At 51.9% G+C, this 18691-nt stretch overlaps 7 protein-coding genes across 7 annotated transcripts; 3 read left to right on the top strand and 4 right to left on the bottom strand.

Annotated features, from left to right (window-relative positions):
* Positions 1-1750: 1750 nt before the first annotated feature.
* Positions 1751-2401, bottom strand: Z519_01164 (uncharacterized protein; the record flags this gene model as incomplete). The annotated part of the gene is made up of 1 exon (XM_016758921.1): positions 1751-2401. One exon carries the CDS (start codon positions 2399-2401, stop codon positions 1751-1753), a length of 651 nt encoding a protein of 216 aa, XP_016624249.1.
* Positions 2402-2711: 310 nt separating this feature from the next.
* On the top strand, positions 2712-8918 carry Z519_01163 (uncharacterized protein; the record flags this gene model as incomplete). Its single annotated transcript, XM_016758920.1, has 1 exon — positions 2712-8918. One exon carries the CDS (start codon positions 2712-2714, stop codon positions 8916-8918), a length of 6207 nt encoding a protein of 2068 aa, XP_016624248.1.
* A 445-nt stretch (positions 8919-9363) lies between these two features.
* Z519_01162 (uncharacterized protein) lies at positions 9364-10356 on the top strand (the record flags this gene model as incomplete). Its single annotated transcript, XM_016758919.1, has 3 exons — positions 9364-9639; positions 9705-9782; positions 9859-10356. The coding sequence occupies 3 exons, from the start codon at positions 9364-9366 to the stop codon at positions 10354-10356; spliced, it is 852 nt and encodes a 283-aa protein (XP_016624247.1).
* A 646-nt stretch (positions 10357-11002) lies between these two features.
* On the bottom strand, positions 11003-11791 carry Z519_01161 (uncharacterized protein; the record flags this gene model as incomplete). The annotated part of the gene is made up of 1 exon (XM_016758918.1): positions 11003-11791. The coding sequence occupies one exon, from the start codon at positions 11789-11791 to the stop codon at positions 11003-11005; it is 789 nt and encodes a 262-aa protein (XP_016624246.1).
* A 900-nt stretch (positions 11792-12691) lies between these two features.
* Positions 12692-14786, top strand: Z519_01160 (uncharacterized protein; the record flags this gene model as incomplete). The annotated part of the gene is made up of 2 exons (XM_016758917.1): positions 12692-12946; positions 13113-14786. 2 exons carry the CDS (start codon positions 12692-12694, stop codon positions 14784-14786), a joined length of 1929 nt encoding a protein of 642 aa, XP_016624245.1.
* Positions 14787-14961: 175 nt separating this feature from the next.
* Z519_01159 (uncharacterized protein) lies at positions 14962-16690 on the bottom strand (the record flags this gene model as incomplete). Its single annotated transcript, XM_016758916.1, has 2 exons — positions 14962-16246; positions 16299-16690. The coding sequence occupies 2 exons, from the start codon at positions 16688-16690 to the stop codon at positions 14962-14964; spliced, it is 1677 nt and encodes a 558-aa protein (XP_016624244.1).
* Positions 16691-17583: 893 nt separating this feature from the next.
* Z519_01158 (uncharacterized protein) lies at positions 17584-18583 on the bottom strand (the record flags this gene model as incomplete). Its single annotated transcript, XM_016758915.1, has 2 exons — positions 17584-17911; positions 17964-18583. The coding sequence occupies 2 exons, from the start codon at positions 18581-18583 to the stop codon at positions 17584-17586; spliced, it is 948 nt and encodes a 315-aa protein (XP_016624243.1).
* Between the last annotated feature and the right edge of the window lie 108 nt (positions 18584-18691).

Here is an 18691-nt window from a genome sequence, read left to right as displayed (position 1 = left end):
TCCAGGTGCATCTTTGTTCAGATTTCGACTCAATCCAGACCGTCCACGGCAGACTTCTGGCATGTCTCCAAGAAGGAACGAGTATTCAGGTATGTGTTCTAGCGATATAAATAACCTGCGACTACGGCAGCAAAGAGGTTAGCGAGCCCATACCACCTCTACCGCATACATCGGTAAGAGCAATGGTTTGGCTTGAATGTTTGGACCAGCATGTCTCCTTGTGTTCGCAGGTGATAGAAACTTTTCTATCTATTACTGGTACAACAGAGAAAAAAACAAATGACTGGGACCGCAGCACCGCTATCTTTATGTTCGAATGGAATATTGACCTTGGTGACCGGTTAATGGATGATGGTGTTAGGAGGAGCGCAGCTGGAAGAAGGATTCCTTTTTCCAACGAGCACCAACTCCATATGAATTCAGCAGCTTCTTTCCGACCCAGCCTTGCAGGGAACGACGCTAGCCATCCTTCAAACACAGCGCTTCGGCTCATTAAAGAGTTGCAGCTTCGCTACGAGTACTTTGTACAGGGATCTGAGTACAGTGTCGATTTTTCCAACCTCAACTGTCCAGAATGAACGGCGTTTCGAATACCTCATGCTCCTCTATGACTACCAGTTGGCGCCGAATGCGCAAAAGGCTCGGAATCTTTTGTCAATGTGTCCCATCACATTCTAGGTTTGCGAGCAGCCATTTGTGATGCCGCGTCCTGTCCTTGCCGAACTGGACATCGCATACAGACACACCCTGTCAATGCCGTAGGCCGCGATCTCTATGCTGATAACCGCATCTTCCTGGAAGCAATTCAAAGCGTCTTCTGGGACAAAGCAGCGGCTCTTGCCCAAAGTCCGGCCGACCATGCATACGAATCTTTCAGATACAGTAGCTTTTGGGTCTGCCTTCCACTTGTGCCTGTCAAGCTGATGAGCACAGAATTTCTGAAAGACAGGGAAGAACTATTCTCGATCTTTAACCGCCCAGACTTTGAGCAACTACGGCCCAGTGCACCGCCCGAGCTGCGTCAGATGTTGGGCGACGTGAGAACGATTATCTGACGCCTGGCCCATGGATTGGGGAAGATAAATGCTCCATCGCCGATATCCATGCAAGTTGGATGATCAAAATGGTGCTGCAGACAATGGACGTGCAGAGTGAACCAACCTACTCGGAGAAAGACATTCTGAAGGTTCATGCCCGGATCAATAGACTTCCCCTTCACACCGCTGAAAAAAGATGCCGAAAAGATCAGTGCAGGAGATACGAAGCAAAAGATCTCAAGCTGGGACTATGCAGCGAAAAACATCGGGGTTGAGCATTCGGATCCCACAGCCTGCAAACAGGAACGCATGTCTCCGTTAGTACAACCGACGAGTAAGTCACCCGTTCAGCTGCCTAAAATTCACAGGGTTGACCGCCCTGCAGTGCCAAACCCGGCAGACCACAAGGGGGTAAACTCGTAGGCCTCAGCAGACGAGAGATCGTCATCGAGCTGGGGAATGGCCTTTGCATGTATTTCCCTCGGATTGGCTTTGTGTTGAGGAGGATATGAAGAGAGATTCAAGCTGCAGTACATGCATGAGAGGCTCATGGCAGAGCGTACTGTGCTGTGGCTTTCTGCCATTTCTGGGTCTGGACGGAGTTTCTCTGAAGTCAGTTCTTGGACCAACATCAGAGTGATGCACCCTGCCCGCCAGTATTTCTAGATTCTTTCTGGCTTCGGACTACTCGTGCAATATGCTTGTTGAGAAGTTCAGTAAAATCCAGGACTCCGTGGAACGGCAAGGTTGGGCGATGGTGGTGATAGATCGACCGCCAGAGCTTTGTCCTGAATGTCGTTGACTGGGTTGGCATCTCGTTCCTCCTTGGCCTGGCGTTCCTTTACTTCGCGGCTCTTTTTCTTGCTGCTTTGCCATACTCTATCCTCCCTTTGCAATTCCTCCAACACTTCTTCCCATTCCCGCTCTTGTTTTTCATCTCCAGTGCCCAGGATCTTCTCTACATCCACTTCTTCGCCGTTCTGGAGCCTTGTAACAACCTCTCTCAGCTTTTCTATCTTGATATCTGCTCTGCGAGAGAAAGACATGAATTCGTTCTTGACGCCCATGATTCGAATGGCTTGAGAGCCGATCAGAATATAGATCCAAATGAAGTATGTTGCCGGGTTCGTGGGTTTCGTTTGCACAGTTCTCTCGAGACTCAGGGGCCTGTTCCGAAATGCTTTGGGAATGATCGAGTCCCATATAGAAGTTTGAGCTATGCGAGGGAGACTGCGTTGTTGCGAGGGTGCATGTCGGGATTGGTGCAGCCAGCGTAGCCGGGACTGACACGGGCTAAGGACATTCGTTCTGAGCAGACGTGTCTGGGCTATGCCGCAGGATAGTAGGGGTTTCATGCCGCTCATTGATGATCAAGAAACAACGGTATGCATGGTGTCGAGGCGTGGATTGTCTTGAGGTCCCATGCTTTGCCAATCGCTGAACTTTCATGTGCTCGTGGAATCCCGCTGCGCCAAGCTGGTGGCACAAACTCGGAATTGCAAGAACTTAACGCCGGGTCTAAGCCGCAAGTCCCGTGTTTATTTCATGACCGAATACGTCCATCAGCTACACGCTTCCGCCATCAATGGTATACATCAGACATAATCACGTCCATATAATGGCCGTACCGGTAGAATAGTGCAGTATGCACCTCCACATCATCATACCTTTACAATGACGGCTTTTCAGGATGTCGTTGCCTCTGCGCCCATCGATGTGGTTCGGGCTCACCTCAACCTAGCGGCGCCAACAACACGAACTCTGAGATTTTTGCGAGCTATTCTTGGCCTGGGTTCCTTCGACGAGTGTGAATCTAAGCTCACCCGGTCTTCGGCTAATAAGACCGCACAAATGAAAGGTTCTAGCATAAGTCGACCCCCAATCAGGCCCGCGACCAAAAACAGGCAAAAGCCAGGTGCCGCAGTACAAATTCATGGAAGTAATGACGACCAGTTACCACGCCTATCGCAGGCCGAGCGGCGAAAGATTGCCACCGAAACATTCAACTCTACCTTGAAGTGCCTTGGAGAGGCTGCCAAAGCTCTAAGAGATACTCCAACAACAAGCACGATACCGTCCTTTGCGCCTTCTGACGGCCCACTCCAAGCACGGTCACCGAACAGAGAACGAAAAATACCTCCCACCAACTCCAAGAAAAGCGTCCACTCCAATACGCCGCTGGATTGGGGTCTGGTAGCAGATATTTCTCACTCTTCATTGCAGTTTTTGCGGAAGTGTAATTCCAATGATGTGACATCCTGCGCCAACAATGATTTGGGCCTGGAGAATGCTGCACTGATTTTGCTAGACAGAAGCATCTCCCTGAATCTCTCAGCCCAAGCACAACGTCAACTTTGCGACATCCACGAAAGTTACTGGGCAGACCAAGTCAAAAAGAGTCCTGCTTCACGCGCAAGCATGGCAAGGCTCCTGCTAGGTCGGCCAGATGCAGCAGATGGAAGCCAAAGGTTCAGATTCACAGCATCATTGCAAAGCCAAGCTCTCCGTCTTGCTCTCCTGATTGGGGCAAAATGTATCAACTCGGAGCTCCTGATATCGCTTCAGCAGGAGACCGTTGGAAGTCCAGCTTGGGTTACGCTAAGGGGACTTGAAAAACAACACCTGAGATCCGACCAGTCTGGCCAGCAGCTTCGCACTATATCACTTGCATTGTCTAAGTTGTATGCGCTTTCCACAAGCTCAAAAGCAGAGAGTCCATCACCACAGGATCTTTTCAAACTCTTTTGCTTGTCGTTACGCATCAAGTTCGAATCTTGGGTCCAATCTGGCCACCGGGTGGAGCCGGCAACAGAAGTGTGGCGACCGCTGCATAAAGCGATCAAGCAGCTAATTGCGACTTCGAATGATGTTAAGGCGTCAACCACTTGCATCCTTCAAGCACTTGTTTCATTTCAGAAACTTATGCACGCAGTAAAATGCGAATTTCTCGTTCCCTCAGAGTTGATTGAGACTTTGTTACACATCATCCGGGATCCAGATGAGTATCCTTCGCTTATTGCTCTGGTGGAAGAGCGGTTTCAAAAAATCAAGGATGTTACGCATCTGATACTGCGGTGCCAAATCGCCGTAGCACGGTTGAGATCCTCAAATAGATCGCCAAAGACGTTGGAGTCGTTGAAAGGCGTGGAAAATGCTCTCGGGGAGGCAAGAGAACTCTCTGCAGGAGAGCTTGACAGGTTCCTACTGCACCTCGCCCAATTACGCAAGGCAGCTGCCGAGCTGATCTTGCTTGCCAAAGCACGACCTATTAGCGAAGACAGCGTTTCTCTAGACTTTCAAACGGCTCTTATCCGCTTGACCTATTCTTCCTTCAACTTTCTACGTCGCCACACTCGCTCGATTCTCATACCTACTTCAGGAAATTCGGGTACCGAGAGCCACAAGGCCTTCCTAATTACGCTCATTAAGACGATTGACGCCGTCTTATGCACCGAACACTGTGCTATCACGCGAAATGCAGACCTCGTGGCGACGGCGTTACAGACCCTAAAAGATTGCTCTGCAGAAGTCCAGTTTCTCCGAGCCGAGTGCGCTGTTTCAATTTCTCAGGGCCTAATGGAGACGCCATTAAATCAGCTTGGAGTACGGATATCCCAGTTGCTCTGGTCACGGTACTTGGAAGCCGTTGAAGAGAACAAATCCCCCTTGGAGCAGGCCAACATTCTAGACTTGTCGCTCACAGGTCTGTTAGACTTGCCACTAAGCAATCAAAAGGCGGCGCATATTGCACTCAAGTATGAAAAACTCGCAGCCTGTTACCTAGAAGTGCATGACTTTCAAATGGCCCGGACCGCCTTGCGAAACGCTATTGAAGCCAACATAAGGGAAGGCATCCTCGGTGATGTTACACAGTCGCTTCTATCTGCTTCATCTCATTTTGCATGGTCAAAATCGGAGCCGAATTGCAAGGCTTTTGGGAGAGTCCTTGTTACATACACTAAAATGGTCCTTGATCATGCCTCGATGGTGGAAAACGACGATAGCTTCTATGACGATCCATCACTGTCAGCCTTTCATCGTGCAGCGCTGCTCGAGAAACAGATAATAGCCATATTTGAACTAGGCTTAGATGACCACCGACTTCGTCTATGTGCAACAATGGTAAGGATTTTTCTCCAACTCCTGGAGCAGCCGCAATACCAAGTGTATATCCTGAAGTTCATCAATCAGCTATTGCAGTTGGCCTTGAAGAAGAGGATGCCAGCTTCGACCTTTGTCATTGACGACTCTTTCATCCAACTCCTACTCACGACTGGCCTTGCGGAAAAGGAATGTGTCTTCCTGCGGAAATATGAGCCAGAACTTCGTTCGCTTCTCTGCCTCCAATATGGGCTTTTTACTGGACTGCTTACCGACCAAGATTTGTCGCATGTGGTAGGACAGCTGTGTGAAATCATTCGGACCTGCAGGACCGAGGAAGAGACACGTGTGATCTTTATTGACGTAGGAGCCCATATCGCTCCACTTCTGCTCTCGGTTGAATATGCGGCAATTCTGGGAAACCACGAAACTGGTCTGGTCGCACTCGAAGCTTTGCAACATTTAGTGGAACTGGGAGTTCACGTTCAAGAGCTGTCGCAAAAGAGGATTCTCCTACGCAAAGGCCAATTTCACGACTTATTGAAGGATCTTCAGTCTGCCCAGAAGGCTTTCGTCATGGCCGAAAAGGCAAATGAAGGCGTGGGTGATCCACTGTTCGAAGCAGAATTTGCACTCGCCTACTCGGAACACCATCTGCATGCAAATAATCTTGATGAGGGCACCAAGTGGCTAGAACATGCCCGAAATGCATGGCAGGCCTGGAACAGGGCAGAAAAAGGATCGTCGATCAAGGCCAAGTTGAAAGAACAGAGCATTATGTGCAGAGCCGCTCATTTAGCCTCCCGGCTGGCTTATGAGCGAAGTCAGCTTCTGAACGCCATCGTTCTTGCACGGCAGTCCGCCAAAATCTCTGCCTCTATTTGGTGTTCAGTCGACCGGGTCTGTACTTCCGCAACTCCCTCGCAGCTGGATTGTTCACTCGATGCAGAACTGCACAGTCTGTCCATCAACTTTTCCAAGCTTGATATGGACTCCGCTCCGTTGACACGAGTGACGCCGAGCACAGTCATGCTTGGGCCTGAGATCTCGTTGTGTTGCGCAGTGTTCAGCCATATGGCATTTCTGAACGCTCATTGCGGCATGTATCAAGATGCCACTATGTTTTATGAGCAGGTTCTGAAAATTGCCAAGAAGTCCAAGCACCTGATTCATGCTGCGATTGCATTGAGCGACCTCAGTCTTCTGCACGCCCGAGCTGGCCAACTCGATAAGGCTAAAACTAAACTTCAAGAGCTGTCGCATATCGCCCAGGACCGCAATGCAAATTGGATACGGCTTCTCGTATCCCTCAATCAAGCCGAGACGTATCTAATTCTCGGGGACGATTCAGCCGCTTCTCGGTGCTTGAGTGAGGCCAAGCAGCTGCAGGTTGAGATAGATTTACAGTCTATCAAACAGGGCGTGAGCGATATCCAGAAAGCTAAAACCACCAACGCTTCAAGAAAGCCTTCAGCAAGAAAACGCGCCGTCAAGGGTCAGAAAGGGAATAGCCTAGTCAACTGTCCCTCAACGGAGGCTTCGTCCATCTCGATGCCTTCCCTGGAGCTGAACGGAATCAAGGCGAGAGTTTCAATTCTGGAAAATAGACTTCGGACGTTCCATGGTTGCGCAGATGCAAACGATTCCTCAGATGCTTGCTTACCATGCGACGGAGATGACGATGGCCGCAAGTCAGTATCAATAGCACTCAATTTGGTCCACTCTGCGCTCGAGATTTTCTCGGACGATACCGTACATAATGTGCTCGCAGAAACAGCCGTCGCCCTTCCGGTAAGATACCGATCAGCGAGGAAAAGCGGCAGGGTTTCATTTGTACAAGCTGCAGGCCCTCGAATCACAAATGAAAAGAACCGAGACTCAAAGAAGAGGACGAGGCAAAAGCAAGCGGAAGAGATAGACAAGGACGGGACGGCATTGCTGCTTCAAGCCTACGACATCCTTCGTGAGGTGAGCAACAAAGAGCAAAACCAAGTTCCTTCCGACATTGTTCACACGTGCCATAAACTCTTGGGCCAGATCAGTCTGCTCTCATCGGCCTTGAACCAACCATTGGTCAGCTGTTCCTCGAACATCGTGTTGGACATAACGAGCCCACTTGATCTCGCCCTTACGCGCGAACGTTTCGTGACTTTGGGCGAGCTCAGTGCGGCCAAGAGGACTAGCATGGATGAGTGGCCAAGTACACAGAGTGTCGATGAGAATGGCATATGTCTAAGCTCAGATATGCTGTTGAATCACTACACGAGCCTTCTTCCTGCTTCCTGGTCTGTCGTATACCTTGGACTGAACGAAGATGGAAATGAGCTTTTTGTGGCCCAATTGTCGCATCAGAGGTCGCCATTTGTAGTCAGAATCCCTCTAACACGGCCAGATCCATCAGAAGGAGACAACGAGGAACTTGATCTGAAAAGTGCAAAAGCAGAGATGCAGGAGATCATCATGAGAGCCAATTCCACTGCTCACGATGCTAGGGGTTCTTCAGTCGATAAGTCTGTCAGAAAGGCATGGTACACCGAACGTCAAGACTTAGATCGTCGACTGGGTGTACTGCTGGAGTATATCGAGAATATCTGGTTTGGTGGCTTTCGGGGACTCCTCTCCGCTTCCGGCGCGGACCAGAGCGGACTCACGAAGTTCGGACAATGTCTATCCTCGACACTGAAAAGGCACCTCCCCTCGAGGCAGAAAACGTCAAAGCAATACGACCATGGGATTGAACTCCATGATCATGTGCTGGAGCTTTTTGTGGCGCTCGGCCATCCTCGGGAAGTTGAGTTGGAGGATGCGGTCACGGACCTTTTATATTTTGTTATTGATATCCTACAATTTAATGGTGAGCGCAACGCATATGACGAGATCGATTTTGACGCCATGTTAGTTGAGGTATTAGATGCGCTGCATTCTTACCACGATCAAAGATCAACCTCACAGGAGAAGCAGGGCCATGTGCTTCTGGTCTTGGATAAAGAGTTGCAGGTGTTTCCCTGGGAGTCGTTGTCCTGCTTGAAGGGCCAAGCCGTTTCTAGGATGCCTTCCATCGCATCAATTTGGGAAAGGTTGAAAGCCATTGGAGATCAGTCGCATGATCTCGAAGGTTATATGATCCCGAGAACCGATGGTGCATACATCCTCAACCCGTCTTCTGATTTGAAGGCAACGCAAGAGACCTTCGGTCAGATCTTCCAAGATCAGCTGCCTGGATACCGGGCCGTTGTTAATCGGCAACCTGAAGGAAACGAGTTTGAGACGGCTTTGAGAGGCAGTTCACTCATGCTCTACTTTGGCCATGGCGGCGGTGGGCAATACATCAGGCCTCGCACCATCCGTAAGATGGATAAGTGCGCGGTGGCATTGCTGATGGGTTGCAGTAGTGCCAAATTGACGGAATGTGGAGTATATGAGTCGCATGGATTGCCGTTGAGCTATCTCAGTGGAGGTAGCCCTGCCGTGGTGGGAACATTGTGGGACGTCACGGATCGGGATATTGACCGTTTCGCAATGGAGCTGATGGCGCAATGGGGATTAATTGACGTTGGTTCGGGTTCAGGAGCACAGACAATCAACAAGTCTGGAAACGCAAAGACCAGCAAAGAGGATGGAACAAGGCGCCAGGCATGTGACAACCCGAAGCTTGGACCGGTGTCTTTGGATGAGGCTGTGGCACAAGCTCGCGATGCCTGTTTGTTGAAGTATCTCAACGGGGCCGCACCTGTGATGTATGGGATCCCCGTGTTTTTGGAACAGAAGAGGACGTGTTAGTATTAGTTCAAAACACACAAAGATGAAAGTTCTGTATGGAGTTTCACAGCCATGTTGTTGGCATCCGCCTCCCGACATTGTGGGAATGAGGCTGACCCATGCCCAGCCAAGAGAAAGGCACAAGGCTGACTTGGCCGACACAACCTCGAACTGTGCCGCAGCCACTAAACCAGTATAGGACTAGCGACCCTCCGCTGGCGCTAGAGAGCTCCCCCGTCCTCACTGCCCACTCGCCGGGCCGCCCAGGCTCATCCGTCATCTGCGTAACAAAAGGCAGCAGTCAATCCACAGCTTCAATTGCTCCCTCTTCATCACCTCCCGCTCTTTTCCTTCATCTTTTCTTTGTCGCATCATCGTCTGCAAACATTCTTCTATTCTTTACCACGTCGTCTCCCCTCTCTGCCTGATGCAGCTTGACTCTCACCGTCGTCAATTGAGCGTCACCATGCCCTGCCCGTGGTATCCTCATCGCTGCTCCTCTCGAGCAGCCTCTCGAGCAGCTGACACCCCCACTGTCGACAATGCTCTTCCCTCTCCCACCTCTACACCCGAAGTCGAGGATTGGAAGAAGATCCGCAGATTCAATCTCCGCATGATGAGAAAGCAGATCCGCTGCGTCATTCTCCTCATGGCCCTCATGGAAGCCCTCCGGGTTGGGCCATTGCAGATTGTGTATGCTGGCAAGCATGAATATCCAGCTCCCGGGAAAGAGGACTATGGTGTATGCCTTTGCTTCTATAACCACTCGGGTGTGGTGGTGGGTGCTGACTTTGACTTTTGATTTAGATTGCCTACACCGTCGGATACATCATCAGCTGGTTGTACGTCTGTGTATTCATGATAATTTGGATGCCGCTTTTCGATGTAAGTCCATGTACCCTGCAAATCTCGGTGCTTGACGCACAGCTCAAACGCCTAACTAACGCGTGGGGGCTTACAGTGGTGGGTTCCAAAAACCCTTCCGGAGTCCGACGATCCGTCCAAACCTTCTATCGCGATGAAAATTGTCTGTCTGCTTAAGAAACTTAACATGATCCTTCTTCCCATTTCCATCGGCGTTTCTCTTCTCACGTATGTCTACTACGTGATCCACACCTTCATCCACGTCGACTCTCGCACCCGCGGTTCCACCAAGCTCCCGAAGAACACACGCAAAAACTGGCTCGTCCGTGCTTTCATGCTTCTTGGTATCGCTATTACCACGAGCTTGGGCTATGGTGCCCTTCAAACACTCGAGAAATTGGATCTCGCACGGGTGAAAAATATTGAGTATGCTTTGATTGTGGTGCCCGTGCAGATTAACTTTGGTGTTCTTTTGGGTACGCTCATGCAGTTCCGGATGGAAAAGAGACTTGCCCGCAAGGAGGCGATGAGGTTGCTGGCTGCTAAAGCCGAGGACGGCGTTGTCGAGGAAAAGGCAGCGCTCCTTGAGGTCTAGATGGCCCTGCGAGCTACTGGACCAGCACTGTAGCCTTTTGTTCAGTTACGCCTGCCAACATTACTCAGCTGGCGGACAAAACGCTATGAGCAACTATGATTCAACCACTTGGGCGTTGTAGCTAGGCATTGGAGAGAAGAAAAGGTTCAGACGACATCCTTGGTGAAGGGAAGTGAGTGGCTCACGGATTGGCACAACACCCGAAAAGGTGAAGATGCGACTTTCAACGCTTTACAATGGCGATCGTGTAACTGGGAAGGACTAAAGGAAAGCGAAACATGGAAAAGGAGAAGAGACAACTACAAACATCGGAAGAAAGTGAGAAGCTAGGGCCTGTTGGCTTAAATTGGCTTCGGGGAATGGGAGTCGGAGTGAATTATACGTTTCAACACATTGATCAATTGCAACGGGTCAATTTCTTGTTCAATTCTTAGCTGCCTCGAGCCGGTTCTTGAGGCAATGCTTCAAGCATCGCCACATGGCAAAGCATTGTGATTCCCGCTCTTCGTCGGTGTCTTTAGAAGAAACACATCAATAACGAAGTATTGTTTCTGTTCCTACCATATCCTAGAAGACCGCGAGTCTCGCCGGCTTAACAACATCTTGTTGAACAGATGTCGAGGCCATAGAATCATCGAGCTAACGTTCACTGACAAAACTTCCTTTCGCCTATACACAGGACGAAGGGAAAGCGCTGTATCTCGCCTTGCAACTCCCCCGGCCTCCCAGCCTCACCAAACTCGCCCTCGAACTTTTCTACGGATTTGTCCATGGTCCAGGCCGTTTCTACCCGAACATTCACGAATCCAACCTCATTCATCAAGGCTTCCATCGTGTCGCGATGGATGCCATGTCTTTCGACGCCGCCCATCCTCGACTTGGCGTGGAACCTCTTCGACTCCGGCCCCGTGTTCTCGAAATCAGTCAGAGCCACGCTGCCCCCTTCCTTCAAGCAGCCGAGCATGGTCGTCAACACCGTTTTCAGGTCGGGGATGTGATGTAAGACCAGGTGCGAAGTGATCAGGTCAAACTTGAGCCTCTTTCCATCGGGTTCCTTTTCATCTGCGGGAGGTAGTTGTCTGTCCTCCGGGTCCTCCAGCAGGACAGCGACGGGGACAATGTTCTGAGGCGTCCCCGGTCCCTTCACCTTGGTCTTTAGGACATCAATCATTCCCTCTGCGGCATCTACAGCGACCAGGCGTTTGACATACGGCGCCAGAATGAGGGAGAGCAGCCCCGTGCCGCAGCCTATCTCCAGTACAGTCAATCCGTCAGGCCCGGGTGGATTTCTCAATGCCGGAAACCGGGGGATTATGGCCTCCGCGGCATGTTTGCTAGCCTTGTGGACGAAGGGATTGCGGTCCCAAGACGCTGCTTCGGCGTTGAAGCGTTCATTGCCTGACCCGGCATGGAGGGATGAGACGGCGCTAGCCATGGATGGATGGATGGGCGATAATAGGAGGGACACGACAGACGGATGGATACGTATCCTCAATGGTTTGTCTGTACTTCAACGTCTTGTACCCTTCGCTATCGATGACGACGTTATCAGGTTCCGGAACTGCGTCTCTCTGGCTTATTCCAACAAACCATGAAGAACTGGTACGTACCACCTCCACTCAACCCCAATACCAACAACTACCCTCTGCGGAGAAGGAAGAAAGCGCGTCCGAAGTCGGGGATCTCCAGAACCGCCATCAAAGTTTGACCTCGGTTCTTGCAACAGAAAGCCATATTACCATCAATACGGGCGTCCAGAAGGGGCTGTCAGTCACAGGCAGTTCAATATAGTGCATATCGAGTGACCCCCAGGAGGGAGGACCCAGGGGTTCAGGACGAACAAGTTGCTGCAGTCGTTATTTATTATATGCATGCTACTAAACTGCCTTTCCGTCCGACTCGTTGCCGTGATAGGTCTGGGCCATCATGGGATTTCCCAATCAGGTATTAATGTGTACCTCGGGTCTATCACGCCATTCGAGTCGAACTCCATATGTACATTTCTCCGCTTTTGTTCAATATCTCTTCCGCCACCTCCTCTAGCCTCAGAGCAGATAATCGAGGCAAAGACCCAAAAAAGTGCCCGGGGGCCGGGGACCGATCAAAGAAGAGAGAGAAAAAGAACCGCAACACGCACATATCAGGTCTGTTGTTGTCGTTGCTCGGTTGCGACAGTATTTGAACAGAGGCCCATTCAAATGTGACCTCAACTCAAGTGCCCTTGGACACCCTTCTACTCTAACCGTACAGACTGCCAGTCATTGGCGTCGTTGGCGTCCTCGTTGTTGTTATATCGGTTGACTGCGTCCACAATACCAATAACAATACCACGCCAATGGACGACAACCTGACGGGCGCAAAGGTGATCGCGCAGGCGCTGTACGACTTGGGCGTCGCCGTCATCCACACGCTGGTCGGGATCCCCGTGGCCGAGATCGCCGAAGAGGCCATCGACCTGGGCATCCGCGTCGTCGGCTACCGCAACGAACAGGCCTGTAGCTACGCCGCGTCGGCCTACGGCTATCTCACTGGCAAGCCCGCCGTGTGTCTGTTGACGGGCGGGCCGGGCATTCTGCACGGCCTGGCTGGGGTGAGTACTCCGTACACCATGCACACATACAGGAAGAGGTAGCGAAGAGAGAGAGAAAAAAGTGCATTCCTCTATCATGTCTCTGCCTGCTTCGTCTCTCTGTTCTTTTATTGCTCTCGTTGGGGTTTTTATTCCTTTCCCGCTGAGGGTTGGTTTGGTGAAATAGATCGGCAACGCGTCAGCCAATGCATTCCCGCTCCTCGTCCTCGGAGGCTCGTCCGAGTCCAGCCTCGCCACGAAAGGAGGCTTTCAAGAAATGGACGCCATCTCCCTCTTGACGCCGCACACCAAGAGAGCCATCCGCCCGACGTCGCGAGACCCTTCGACCATCGTCGCGGCCATCCGCAACGCCTATCGAACCGCCTGGTACGGTCGACCGGGTCCTGCCTTTGTCGACCTGCCCACTGAACTGATCATGGAGCCAGTCCCCGCGAAGAGATCGACATCCCACCCGTCAATTTCTGTGCTATCGCCGCCTAAACCGTCGGCAGATCCAGCCCTTATTGTCTCCGCGGTGAACCTGCTCAAGTCCGCTTCCGCTCCGCTCGTGATCGTGGGTAAAGGTGCAGCATACGCCCGCGCCGAGGGCTCCATCAGAGGCCTCGTCTCGGCCCACAACATACCGTTCCTCGCGACGCCCATGGGCAAGGGCATCGTCCCGGACTCTCACCCCTTGAACACCTCGTCCGCCCGCTCTGCAGCGCTCAAGCACGCAGACGTGATCCTCCTTCTGGGCGCGCGGTTGAACTGGATCCTCCACTTCGGTGAAGCGCCCAAATACCGCCCGGACGTCAAGATCATCCAGGTCGACATCTCGCCTGAGGAGCTGGGCCGGGCGAACAGTCTCGGTCGGCCGTCGCTCAGTATCTTCGGGGACATTGGCTTCGTCGTCGATCAACTCCGCCAGGAGCTCGGTCAGGAGTGGAAGGCATTTCCGAGCAATACCTTCCGCTTCTCCTTGTCGCCGACGTCACCACGGCCGCCATCGTACCTCTCTCTCCTCGCAGCAAGCGCGGCCAAAAACGAACAGAAATCTGCTCGTCTGGCAACGACGTCCACGAAGCCCAATGCGCTCCTAACATATGAGCGCGCCTACCACATTATCAAGTCCCAGCTCCACGCCCTCTCTCCCCCCGAGAACGGGCAGGTAGTCTATGTCTCCGAGGGAGCCAACACAATGGACATCTCGCGCAGCATGTTTCCTCTCGAGTTCCCACGCCAGCGCCTCGACGCTGGGACGTACGCGACCATGGGCATTGGGATGGGGTACGCGATCGCCGCGTGGGCTGCGTACAACATCCCGCGGAGAGGGACGAAGAAGATCGTCGCGCTCGAGGGGGATTCCGCATTCGGGTTTTCGGGTATGGAGATCGAGACGATGGCTCGCCACAAGATGGACGTGCTCATCATCGTGATGAACAACAGCGGGATATACAAGGGCGACGCAACCGAGGAGAACCGTTGGAGGGAGATGCAAGCGCAGACCGCGAGGGATGACACCAAGATTACTGCCACAACAAGGGCCCCGACGACGGGGAAAGGGAAAGGGAAAGAGGAGAAGGATCGAAAAGAATCACGCAGGAGAGGACTGCGGAGTACCTCCCTCTTGTACGAGACGCGCTATGAGTTCCTCGCCGACATGGTCGGTGGGAGAGGCTGGCTTGTGCGGACCGAAGACGAGTTGGCCGAGGCGACGAGGCTGGCGTTCATCGAGCCTGAAAAGGTCTGTGTGCTGAACGTCATCATCGATCCCGGCCTGAACAGCGCAGCGAGCTTCGGGTGGATGGAGACCAAAGAGAAGCATGGCGGCGGAGGGGGAGGAGGCGAGAGTAAATTGTGAACGGTCTGGTCTTATATTGAGGGAAATATCCCATTGAACCTTTGTACGAGATACGAAAAATGCTCACGCCTAATTTCCTTTGTAGATGTCGTCAAGTCATGGCGAGGTGGAAGAATATAGAGAGTATAACCTGTGACCTGCAGGTCTCGTCTGAGTTGTTGGTTGTTGGTTAAGCTTAGTTTGAAACAGCATCAGACCAGACTTCGTCAGCTTCGCGCTCGTCCTCAAGTAAGCCGAGCTCGTCGAGCAAGTCCAAGAAATCGAGATATCTCTGTTCACCGTAGGCGAGTGCGATTTGGACAGCAGAAGCCGGAATCCCTTGTATAGAATCAGGTATGTCTTCGTCGTAAGACGGCAACGTCTCAGCTTTCCAATTCGCGCCGTTCTCGAGCAGGTGGCGTATGATCACAGCGTTCCCGTTTCCGACCGCGAGGTGGAGCAATGTCCAACCCATGGAGTCGGGGATCTCGATGTCTGCGCGATCCTGAAAGATTGGGAATAGGGCGAAGAAGGTGTCGACGACGCCATAGTAGACGACGTAATGCAGGGCTGTCCATTTGGACCCGGGAGCCCTTTCGGACGGATCGACGCCGTATTTTATAAGAGTCAATGTGTCCTTCGGGACTCCGTAGACAGCGCATCGAGCAAGTAAGGTCCATCCTTCAGTGTCGACAACTCCTCGATGCAGCCAGTCGAACTCATCTGTGCTTCGCAGGATGTCGAGAAACAAGGACGACTCCTCTTGTCGCCGCGTCTCCGCCCATAAGTAAAAGATGGGTGACCACCCCCAAGCACTTAGATGCTCGAGCGATGCTCCCTTGGAGAGCAAAAGACGAGCAATATCCAACTTCCGGAGTTTCAGTGCCCATGATACCGCCGGCGTTTGGTACTGGCCGAAAGTCGAGTCGATCCGGGCTCCGCGACCAAGTAACTCTTTGCATATATCGACATGCCCTCCTTCAATGGCGAGGCAGAGAGGAGTGCGTTCCCACTCGTCTGAGAAGGTCACGCTGGCAGGATTCTTCGACAAAACTTCTCGAACAGCCCCCATGTCGCCGTCATGACATGCCAACATGAAGGGGTCATTGTTTGGAACGAATTGACGCGTGCTGAGCGTAATTCTGTCCACTCGAAGCTCAGGTAGCCACCCAGAGAACTCCAGTTGAAGTCCCCATTTTGAAATCAGATCCAGCTTGAGCGACAAGACGGATGTATAGTCTCCATCGCGGCACAGATACGCGACGGTCGCAGTTACCGTTGCCAGATTGGTGCAGCCGAATGTCCGCCGACTGACATGGGCTCCTTTCTGATTGAAAGCACCTTTTCTGCCTCTTGCGTCCGGGCAGGTGCGTTCGCTGTGACAGCAGGAACAAAAGTTGGGCCGTTGCACAAGCCTTTTGGCAAGTGCCATCTGCTGGGACAGATTCGCCGTCACTTCGGAAAGCATCTGTAAGCGGTGGCTTTTAAAGTCAGTAGTTGTATTCCTCTAAAATGGATCCCGTTCTTACCTACCACTGTAGCATGTTAAGCACTAAGCTCAGGGAGCTTTCAACTTGGGCCAATTCAGTCGTCAACTCCTTCGCCCTCGTGTGGCCCACGAGCGCCCAATGTATTCGGCCATGATGTCTGCCCTTTGTGATCGAGGCTAGAGTATCCTTGAGAGCGGCGATTTCATGGCGGCATGCCTCCAGCATCGTGGCGCAAGCCTTCGCAATGCCACACTCATCATGAATGTTCTCTTGGACCTCGAGCAGCGTCGGCAGCAGGATTGCAAGATAGTGGACATGATGGATGGATTTCTTAACTTTCTCTGGCGCTTCTTGAAAGCGGTGCTGAAGCTCAAATGCCACCTTTGCTACCTCGATCAATGTAACGATCGAGGCGGCTGCTCCAATTACTTCCATTATCCCATGAATACTTGTCTTGGTTGTCAGACCACAGGAACCTGTCCGGGTAGTAACATTAGTTCCCGCTTGAGGATCCAACTGTCGTGCAGACAGTCAGGCATATTTATAGAGAGGAAGAGAAGCAGGACGACAATCTTTGTGTATTTCAGCATCTTGGGCTCTACCGCGCGGCAAACTGTAGTTGCGGCAAGTGTTTCAACTATATTGACAATTAGTCGGCCGAAGATGCCTAACTGGCCCCATGAAGTCTGGATGCTTTAGCGCAGTTTGCTGCTGTAAGGCTGATGCAATCTTGGCCCGTCGCTAGCAGTGCCAGGTTGAAACACGAGACCACCCGCTGCGTCTGTCATCTTTCAGGGAACATCAAAATAGCGATCAAAAGCAATAGGAAAATATATCCCACGTGGAACAGAAGTCATCCAGCGCAGATCAAAAACCTATACCCTCGCTTGGGGGTTGGGTGGGGGAGAGTTTCACACATAGCCTTCACAGGTATGATATTTCATTATCCTTGTGTAGATTTCCGCGCTCGTAAACACCGAAACACTATGGGTAGCGACATAGATGGCTCCCACCTGGTAGACCTGGGCCACCCATCCAGATCCACCACCGCCGTCACCACCTAAGGGCCTTTAGAAATAACGAATGTCTATGATATTAACAGCCTAATAGGTGAGGACGCTTTCAAGAGCTGCAAGGAGTAGAGGACTCCTTACAGGACCTTGATTGCAAGGCTTTGTGAATAGTGAGGATTCTTTCGGGATTCTGGTGTTCACTTCATGCATTTGATCTTGTCAAAGAGACTGTGAATTCGAAGAGAGAATGGTGAAAGATAGCAACCTGAGGTTTTGCGAGCATCTCATTGACAGGAAAATATTGTGAAGCCATCTTCAATCTTCCTTGTAGCATATGACCCAATTGAGATAGCCAATGGGCCAGGTGTGGCAAGCTTGACCACTCTTGAACTTCCAGTTCGCCAGTTTCTCACTCGCTACGTGCCGGTGGAGGAGAGCTTCGACTTCCTCGGACGTTCTTGTCCTCAGACACGAAATGTAGCCATCCCAAACCCAAATAAAAGGAACGATGGGAACGAGGTAGGTGAAGAACAAATGTCCCGGCGAGCGGAGAAAGTAGATGGGTGTAATGAGCATGGCAAGCGGCCAGAGCAAACTAACAAGGATGAACGAACTGAGATGGCGAGACTGGAGCTCGAAGATGCTGGATAAAGGTCAGTAGACACGCCCCAGAGCCGAAAATACGGAACACTCACCAGAACCCGTCCGATGTGTCGATGGTATTCGCGAGGATCTTGGCGGCAAGGTCATCGTCGAAGTGGTGGAATGCAAGACTGAAAAGGCGCATGACCTTCTTTCCCTCTGCGCCAGGAACATCCTTGAGCAAGGTCTCCTGCGTAGGAGCATTTGTAGCGTCCACACTCTGAGGAATGTAGCTGATGTTCTTGCTCTTCTTTGCAACTGCCTCCCACGCACTGACATGCGGGCTGATGTCGGTGAGGACGAATTTGACGGCTTCCTTGCCTGTGGCGCGAAGCTCGCTGTTCAAGTGATTCTCGATGTATGGTGTTGGACCACCGGCTCCTGAGGCGAAGTCGACGTAGGCATACTCGGAGAGTCGAGGACCAAGGACGGTGGAGAGCACACGCGCGACAAGAGCGGCCGGCGAGGTGGACTGGATGATTGGCAGCCTATTGATCCAACCAAGGGTCAAGTAGTCTTGGACTTTTTCTCTGAGGGTTTGCGGGAACCTGTAGGGGTAGTTCAGCCCATGTCTCAAGGGGTGGGAGAAGGAGGAGTCGCAATACCATGGTTGATCGTTGACTTCGAAGAAATGCCTCCTACGGAGCCAGACAGTCTGGCTGGCGGGCGTCATGGAGATGCGGTACACCTCCCAGGCCGTTGTTCCGACAGCCCATAACACAGTCAAGTTGACTGAATATAAATACAATGTACCTGGACATCTCAGGTGCGTGTCCACGTG

This window comes from Cladophialophora bantiana (assembly GCF_000835475.1).
Source record: "Cladophialophora bantiana CBS 173.52 unplaced genomic scaffold supercont1.2, whole genome shotgun sequence".
NCBI lineage: Eukaryota > Fungi > Ascomycota > Eurotiomycetes > Chaetothyriales > Herpotrichiellaceae > Cladophialophora > Cladophialophora bantiana.
This window is presented reverse-complemented; position numbering and strand designations above follow the sequence as displayed.